The sequence below is a fragment of the Muscardinus avellanarius genome, assembly GCF_963383645.1.
Source record: "Muscardinus avellanarius genome assembly, chromosome: X".
Taxonomy (NCBI): Eukaryota; Metazoa; Chordata; class Mammalia; order Rodentia; family Gliridae; genus Muscardinus; species Muscardinus avellanarius.
In genome coordinates this window covers 31,031,785-31,041,478 of record NC_137792.1, presented here as the reverse complement: position 1 = coordinate 31,041,478, position 9,694 = coordinate 31,031,785, and the positions used below count along the sequence as shown (strand labels likewise).

The 9,694-nt window shown below is 38.2% G+C and overlaps 1 protein-coding gene across 1 annotated transcript; it reads left to right on the top strand.

Moving 5' to 3' along the window:
- Positions 1–592: 592 nt before the first annotated feature.
- On the top strand, positions 593–9,136 carry DYNLT3 (dynein light chain Tctex-type 3; the record flags this gene model as incomplete). Its single annotated transcript, XM_080719608.1, has 5 exons — positions 593–622; positions 3,199–3,240; positions 7,965–8,088; positions 8,690–8,767; positions 9,060–9,136. The coding sequence occupies 5 exons, from the start codon at positions 593–595 to the stop codon at positions 9,134–9,136; spliced, it is 351 nt and encodes a 116-aa protein (XP_080575734.1).
- Positions 9,137–9,694: the final 558 nt, after the last annotated feature.

Genomic DNA, 9,694 nt, shown 5'->3' with positions numbered 1-9,694 from the left:
GACTTTAGTTTTGCATGTGGCATCTCATTTGATCTTTATTAACAGCTGTGAAATAGTTATGATTATGTTTTCAGATGGGAAAACTGAAGCATTGTGGAAGGGTTAATTTTCCAAGTAACTGCTAGCAAGTGAACAAATAAAAAATGCTTGTTTATAATTGAATGAGCTAAGCGTATTTGCTGGACAATGATGAATTAGCAAATTGGGTGCAAATAAGCACAGCAGTGAGAACTAAACCAATTGGGCGGAGTCCAGGACATCTGACACTAGGTCATCCTGTGTGATCCACAAGGGCACCGCTCCAAGCTCTTTAACATCAGTTCCTATTTCCAAAGAGGTCAGACGCTGGCAGCAAGAAAGAGGCGACAGGCCTGAGGTGTACTCCCAGGGGCCCCCTCCCTCGGCCAGAGGCCTCTCGTCATTCCTAGCAGCTTCTTGTCCCCAAGAAGGTGGCACCAGTGTGGCACAAAGGCGGGGCCTGCGCGGGGCAAAGGACTCAGGTCATAAACGGGGCGGGGCCTCCCAAGAGGCCAGTGCGCGGCTGCGGAGTTCCACCCACGCGTCGCTCCGCCCCCAGGGAGTCTTCGCCACCATGGAGGAGTACCATCGCCACTGCGACGAGGTACCGCCCCTCGGGCGCGCCAAGCAGCGCCCCCGGCCCCGCCCGCCTGGGTGCCGGATCCCTGTCGGGTGGTCTTGCAGAGAAGGGCGGCTGGGAGAGTCGGGATGCGGTGTCCGCTGAGGCCGAGTCCTCTCCGCTGGCCGGGGATCCGCCCGCCAGTCCCCATCCCGTTCCCCGCCCCCACCCCGCCATCCCGCCCCCGAAGTCCGGAGGGTAGTCCTGGTGGCTAGGGTAGCCACCAGAAGCGCTTGGGTCAAGCGGTGGAGTCGCAGCGGGGATGTAAAAATGACAGATTTAGGGTGTGTAGGGTGGGCTTAGGTGGCCTGCGCCGCCTGTCTTCAGGGCGTGGCTTGGAAACTGGTCTTCCTGTTGTTTCCTCCACCCTTCCCTGTCCCCAGGAGCAGGTGCCTCAGGCCCTGGTGGCACAGCCGCTCCCTCTTGCTCCTGGGAACTCTCTCCTGGGTGGACTGGGAGGAGGTGTTTTTTGTATTAGGAGCCCTTGCTTCTAGACTTACCAAAGGCTTCCCTAAGCCTTACCAAAACCCATGATGTCAGTTACTATCTTCCAGTTACTGATAGGGACTATTCAAGGAGACTAAGTGGCGTGCCCCAAGAGAAAACTGCCAGCATGCTCGATTTGAACGCAGGCCTCTGACTATATGGCCTCAGCATTTGCTTCACAGTAACCACTGGGAAGATGAGGCCTGTTGGGTCGTAGCATACCTTGTGACAGCTGGCAAGGGCAGAGTAGAGATGTCTTCTGTCCAGTGGTAATGAAAAGTGCAGGAAAATAAAAATAGTATATGTTGAAGATACAGTATAAAATAATTCATTCGTAGATCCTTAAAAGGGGCTTCTGGTTCAATGGGAACCTTTAGGATATGAACTTCTACAGGAGCTAAAACTACAGGTCAATGGTAAAGTATTCTCATTTTAGAAATAATGTCTTGAGGCACAAGGCATCACATAGTTTGCTCCCCTCTGGCATATCTTCCAACAAGGCCATAGGGGTTTTCTTCATACTGTACTTCCTAAATACATATATTTTAAAAGAAAAATTTATAAAAAGTGTTGCCAAGACCACAAAGTATGTCCAGATTCTTAGCAACTTTCAAAATTAAGGTGAAATTGGCATCCTTCGATTCTTAGGGTGCTTTGGACAGTAGATAAAGATGAGATTTTAAGGTTAAATTTATAATTTTTAGAAGGGTAGAAATGTAAATAAGACCTTTTTATAATATTTTCAGGGTTTTATCCTTTGTTGTTGGAGAGTTGTGTAGGGCAACTAAATGAGTTGAAACCTTTTAAAATTTATACTCAAAATCATAATTTTAGAATTTACTTGTTTAAAGTAACTAAGTTATGCAGTGGCTATTTACAAAATGCTGATGTCATAAAGCACCTAATGTCTCCATGGAAACAATTCTTGTATTAACTGAAGTTTCTTGGTTTAAATTTCAGTCTCATCACTTAACCTAGTTCTGTACCTCAGGACACATGGATGTCATTGATAGTTGCTGTTAATCTAGTATTCTAGCAAGCTACTCCAAAGGAAAGACTAAGTTGCCAAAACGATTTGTTGTATTAAATTGATATTAATTTTGAATGATCAAATATTGTTATAATTTTTAATTCAGAAAAGCCACTTTTTTCTTAACATAAAAACAAAACTGAAAATAACCAATTAAGCATTTTCTTTCTATGGACCTATTCATTCTTTCACATAGCTGAAACTATTTCTTGTACACTGATGTCACATATGTCAATATACCCAATACCTGCTTATTTCCTGAAATTTATTGTCTTATTTACATTTCTGCCCTTCAAAAAATTATAAATTTAAGGGCAGAAATGTTCATCAGAATGTCTAATGCAAAGTACTTCTTTTTTGCAGTACTGGGGATGGAATCCAGGGGCATACTACCACTGAGCTCCACTCCCAGCCTTATTTTTTATTATTTTGAAACAGGATCTCACTGAGTTGCAAAAAGCTTCACTAAGTAGCTGAAGCTGTCCACAAACCACAATCTTCCTGTCTCAGCCTCCCAAATTCTGGGATTACAAGCATGTACCACCACACTCAGCTACAAAGCACTTTTCAAAACATGTAGTTGTCCAGGCTTTCCCCTAAGCAGATGGATCAGAATTTCCAGGGAGGGAGGGAAAACACACTGCTTTTTGGTTTGGGGGCTTGTTTTGTTTTTTACTGGAGATTGAACTCAGGCAGAGGTATTCTACCTCCAAGCTATAACCGCCCCCCCAGCCCTTTTAATTTTTTTTTAAATTTGAAACAAGGTATTGCTAAATTGTTAAGACTGGGTCCAAACCTGTAGTCCTCATTGTCTCAGCTTTCCACGTACTGTGATTACAGGTGTGAGTCACCACACGTGAGCATTCTGTATTTTTAAGTGTTGGGGTTGAATTAGCAGCCTCGGTAGACCAGATGTCCTTTATCTTTACAGTCTCTTACCACTACCAACTGTCTTGGCCAGGCAAGATTATTCTGATTATTATCCTATCTACAAATAAAAGGAACTCTGTGTTAAAAGCAGTATTATCTTGTGTTTTTCCTTTAGGTTGGCTTTAATGCTGATGAAGTTCATAATATTGTCAAAGAGGTGAGTTATACATGTGGTTCATCTTAAATCTTGCCACATTTATGGGAGTTTTAAAAAAATGTTTTGACATTCAGTATAAAATCATAATCTTTACTGTTAAAACATTATTTTAAACATTTTTTTAGCCAGGCGTGGTAGCGCATGCTTGCAGTGGGAGGCTGAGACAGGAGGATCATGGTTTGCAGACAGCCTCAGCTACTTAGTGAGGCCCTCTGCAACTCAGTGAGACCCGGTTTCAAAATAAAGAATAAAAAATAGGGCAGGAGGTGTAGCTCCGAGGTAGAATGCCTCTGGGTTCCATCCCCAGACCTGCAAAAAAAAAAACAAAACAAAAAACAAAAAACAAAAAACAAACAAAAAAAAAAACAGAAAAACCACTTTTTAAACTTAACTCTTTATAGGGGTGCTTCTATTTTCTGTTCCATTCTGTCCAGCATCTTTGGGCTTCCTCTGAAAAAGATGCTTTAGAACTGTTTTAGTCTAGAAAAAGTTTGCTGTTTTCTAAAATTGATACCTGTGCTTTGAATAAAAGAGTTTTTTTTTTCCCAGAAGACCAACCATTCTCTCAAATGTTGATGCAATAAAAGTATGTGTGAATATATGTATACACATTTTAATGTAAATTATATGTATAATTAATATGTACATGATATCAACTAGGTAAAACACCCTAGAAAGATCTGCCCTTGGCCACTAGATGCGTGCTTTAGCCCAATATAATAGAAAAAGTAATCACTTAGCATGTTTTAGACATTGGTCTAATGGTAAACCAAAATCTTCAGAAAACCATTTGAAACATGGTATCTGGTCCTTGTTAGGCAAAAAAAAAGTTCTCTTTGAGGATCAATTCTGACAGAGGAACTTACATTATTCTAGTGGTATCAATATAGACTTTACTGCAAGTAAGGTTCTTAACACATACTTTAATAGTCCTGAATCATCTTTACCTCTGCCAAGTCCTGTGGGGCGGAAAGCCTGAGCTTGCTCAGAAGGCAGGCTGGAATTGCAGGTATGGCTGTTAGTCCTTCTGTCTTAGCATGCCCTGACTGAGTTAAGTGTGGGCTGGATCGGCTCCACCCTCTGGGCATTGTTCATCTCAGTGCATCCTGAGACAGTGCCTCGCCTGCCTTTAGTGCTCTTTGGCACCAGCTCATGCAGAGCTCATGCAGGTCTGGCCTTGTACAACAAGGATGTACTCAATGTCTGAGAATGCTGGGCAGGGCCTGAAAATTCTGCCATACTTTAAAAATTCAGAATTATGTATTAGAACTGTATAGCCCAGAAATATTTAATTGTTAAAAATGGAATGCAAATGTTTTCAGGACATTGCAGATTTAAAAGCACAAATAAGGGAAATTTGGAGGTGGAGATAATGTAAAGGGAAGAAGTGATAATATTTTTTTTCAAAAGGGAAAATGAAGAGAGACCATCTTTTGTCAGACAATTGAAAATAAAGAAAGGATGTGGGGACTTTGGCGGGGGTCCTTTTAATTAGTACCTTCTTCCTTATTTGCCTGTTTTGAACCAGATAAAAAGACAAAAAGTCATTAGAAAGAAAATAAAATGCCACCTTTATTATGAACAAAACTTAGGTTGATAATTACAGATTGTTGTATGAATTCCTGGTTGGTTCAGACCTTGGGAGAAGCCTCCAAACAAAAGTTTGAGTCAAAAGAGGAAATATAAGCTGACGTTTTTTATTGCTCTGAGTAAAGAAAGGAGAAATGGAAATCCAAGTCCAATCTGTTTGAGATTTGAGGTCAAGAATGTTAAGGAAAAATTCTCTATGTGCAAGATACTGGAGTGAAAAAATATATTCTTAACAGTGTAAATATAATACATTTACTAGTGAATTTATTCTCTTGAGAAGGAGGGGTGGGAAGAAGGAGGCAGGTGGCCCTAGGAAACTGAATTTTCATCTATCATAGCGGGAGCTCATATGGATGTTGTCTATAATTCATAAATCAAGAAACAGTGAGCCAGTTGTGGTGGTGCATGCTTGTAATCCCAGCATTCAGGAGGCTGAGACATGAAGATCTGGTTTGAGAACAGCCTCAGCTACTACTTAGTGAGACCCTGTTTCAAAATAAAGAATAAAGAATAAAAAATAGAGCTGGGGGTGTAGCCTGGAGCTAGAATGCCTCTGGATTCTATCCACAGTGCCCTGAAAAAAAGAAAAAGAAAAAAAGAAACAGTGATATAAATGCTAGTTGGAGATACATAAGTAACCCTTAGAAGAAACAAGTGTACATTGAAGGAAATTTCCTCTGGGGAATGGAATGGGGTTGGGGTAAGAAAGAGTAAGGAAGGAGCTATTTGTGTGTTACTTTGGTGCTTTATAAAATTAACAGAGCCATGCTAGCTAGGCATGGTGCCACACATCTGCAATCCCTGTACTTACAAGGCTGAGACAGGAGGATTGTAGGTTTGAGGATAGCCTCAGCAACATAGTGAGGCTATCAGTAATTTAGTGAGACCTAGCTTCAAAATAAAATATAAAATAGGACTGGAGGTGTAGCTCGAAGGTAGAAATGCCCCTGGGTTCATTCTTTTATATAAAAAATACCATGTTGTTTAAGCTAGACTGTACATACTTGGCACTGAGGAGGTAGTGCTAGAAGCCACTGGATGCATTTTAGAGCAGGAAATTTACTTAAATACTTGTAAGAAAGAGTTAACAAATAACTAATAACTAATATAACTCAAAGCATTTTAAACAAATGGATACATTATAGAGTCAAAAGAGAAATTCACTTGAATTTTTATGAAAAATGTGACTTAAAAGAAATTTCAGGTTTACTACTATCTACTCTGAGCCACATGTTTCTGTTCTTTCCTCTACATTTCTTCCCATGTGCTGTTTTCTGCCATTGAAGCATTTTCATTGAGGCACTAGAAAGGCTTGAGAGTAAGCACTATATTAAGACATTTTAGCACTTTCTAGATAATTACACAATTTCAGCACTTATTTATGTTTTCATCTTTTGCTTATCTTTTTTTCCCTTTGATTTCGTGCTCCTACCCCCTCCTTGCTAATATATTTTTCCTGCTGAATTCACATTTATTGGTAATGTGTGTATAATTTATTTATTATACTAGAAATCCCAAAAAGTCTTCAAAAATTTGAGTTACAAGTGAAATTCACTTGAAGCTTATTCTAAATTAACTTTGACTTAGGATGCCCCAATTGTATATAAAAAATAACACCACTCCAACAACAAAACATTTATTGAGTACCTGCTATGTACCTGGGTTTTGAGTTTGGCCCTGGAGATACAGAAATGTTTAAGGGCTCTCATTATCTCTTGGGTCTCCTGATTCATAGTAATTAGGCTAATTATTTATTAATAGTGTTTAGCAAAGCTATTAACCCACATTCCCGTGGTGTTTTCTTTTTGGTTGGAGCAAATATTAGAGAGTACCATTAGATAACCTAAAAGAAAAATTAGTAATTTTACTCTCTTATTAAATAAAGCATTTTATGAAACAGGCAAAGGTTTGTCCAAAGGTCATGAGCTTGGTAATGGTAAAGCCAGAATTAAAATCCTGGTCTCCTGAACCTTAGGCTACTGCCCCTCTTACTCTATCATGCCATTGAAATTTCTAGAAAAATAATTTGAGCTACATTACTTTCTTCAATTCCTCTAAATTATTCAATTTCTCTTTATACTATTAGTAAAGATTTATATTATTCAGCATAGATTCTATATTAATTAGCAACTTTATACTATACATTTTTACTATAATCCATTTGAAAGTGTGTGTGTGTGAGTGTGTGTGTGTGTGTGTGTGTGTGTGTGTGTGTGTGTGTGTGTTATATTCTAATTCTAAAATCGAATGAGTTCTTTATTTTCCAGGTTCTGTCACTTGAATATAAAACAATGGCAGTAATAATGATAATGATTATAATAGCTATTTATGTACTTTGTGTCAGTCACTGTGTTTGGGCACTTGGCATTCATGATCTCATTTCATCCTCTCAACAACCCGTTAAGATGATGCTGGTATCCTTCCTGCAAGGTTTAGGAAAATAGGGATGTGAAGATGGTAAGTAACTCACTAAAGGTCACACATTGGGTAGGAGTGGGCCTGGCCTTAAAACCAAGGATCACGATACCAAAGCCAGTACTCTTGACCAGATGTCAGAAGATGCAAGTAAGCACCATGGGAAATCATTTGACTTTCTCTTTCCAGAGCATCTTTATTTACTTTCATTGGAAGTTGTACTAGTTGTTTTATAGCTAAGGAATTATATATTGTGAATGAAAATTTAATAATTGTACATGAGAATTGTGTTTTTAAGTTAGTCCCATTCTTTGTTTCTAGCCTCTTCGCCCTAGTTTAAATCTCAGCTCTTACAAAACTGTTCTTTAACCAATTGGTACTACCTCTTTCAATCTCCTCCCTGCCCTGTAATGCTTTATGACATTATCATAAACTTATCACCTATGATTAGTCTTTCTAGTGATATTATAAGTCTTTTATTAGTGTCTCTGCCAGATTAACTTCTTTACCACAAAGGCCTTGGCATATTTATCTTTATATGACCCACAGTATTTCCTAGAGTGAGATAATACATGCGGGAATGCTTTGAATATCTTTAGCAATTAGAGATAGTGCATAATAATTGTTTACTATATATCTTACATGTGTATTTTATGCCTTGTATAAATTTTATGCAATTTATATAAAATGTGTTTGTTTGCTGTCCTCTGTCCTTTTAGTGTATAGATGGGGTCTTAGGAGGTGAGGACTACAATCACAATAACATCAACCAATGGACTGCAAGCATAGTGGAACAATCCCTGAGTCATTTGGTTAAGTTGGGGAAAGCCTATAAATACATTGGTAAGTACCAGTGTTGTCCTTCACAAGTGCATACCTTTGTCTTTGGGGAATTCTATGAATTTTGAGAATGTATATAAATGATAGGCACTGAAGGCATAGAGTGATAGGATATGAAGGATTTCTAACTTATTCATTTAAAGGTAATACATAATAGTACCTAAAAGTTGGAGATCTTTCACTATGCAAAAGCACTTTAAGTTACTTGCTCTCAGTTGCTTCAACCTTTGAATTTGCCTCAGTTTTCTTTCCACTGAGAGCCCCACAATACAATTGTCTTCCTTCCAGTAACTCCATGCCTCTGTGAGGTTACACACACACACTGTAAAAAGAAGTATTTCCTACATTTCTGTGTTTGAATTCTGCCAGTAGCACAAAGTACAGTTTAACTAAAAATTTTCCTTTAATACAATCCCCAGTAACTATGGCAGTGGTCCACAAGCTGACTGAATCCAGTTGGAGTAAGATGGTGATGGTCGAAAATCAAGATGAGAAATTTTTTTTCCAGTTCACTGGCTATGTTGTTCTGTTTTTTATTCAGCTTTTAGAGCTTTCCTGGCTCTTTCCCTTTGTCTGTGTGCTCATCCTGTGACTTTATTTGTAGTGACCTGTGCAGTGGTCCAGAGGAGTGCATATGGCTTTCACACAGCCAGCTCATGTTTTTGGGATACTACATCTGATGGTAAGAGACCTTAAGCCAATTCACACAGAATCAAACTTTCAGCAAAGTCAGATAGTACTTCTTATCAACTGTTTATTTAGCTTTAATTAAAGTCTGAAAATTGTCTGTCAACATAATTGCTTTGTACTTAGTCACAAGTATGATTTAGACCAGTATAAAATATGAAGATAAAACAGGTTGAAAGAAATAAATGATATTAAAATCTATGAAAAATTTGTGTGCATATGCCTCTACCCTTTGTAATTGTGGTGTTTTGCTGATACTTTAAAGTTCTTTTCTTGTGTGTTTTCAGGAACCTGTACCGTAAGGTGGGAGAACCGAACAATGAATTGCATCGTCAATGTTTTTGCCATTGCAATTGTCCTGTAACCAACAAAAAAATGTTCAGCTAAAGTCATTAGCTTAAGAATTTGTCTGCATATTCTTTCTAAAAAGAGTAATACTTAATAATGTGCTAGATAACAAGTGTGCAATATGCTTCAAAGCTACCAACAAAAATGAAATATTATAAGCAAGCAATCTCATCATAAATTGGCAGATATAATTCTATATAGCATTATTGAAATAGGAAAAATTGAATGTTAGCAAAAATTAAATACAGAAATATAACAATATAAAATATTATATTTACATCAGCTTTTCACCAACCTTATTATGTACCTAAGGAGGTGGGGAAGTTTGCCTTTCTGCTAAAGTATTTAGTAGGGTCAAACATGTGAACAAAAAAGCTGCAAAGATAAATGAACTGATAATTCCATTTTTTATTCTTCACCTTCCTTAGCTATACATAATATTTAATGGGAAGTAATTTTATTCTTTTTTTCTGTGAACTAATGTTATGGTAGTAACTATGATTAACCTGTTTACTTTTTCTGAGAACTGGTAAATCCATTTTTTAAAAAATTTCAATTTCTTGGATATATACTT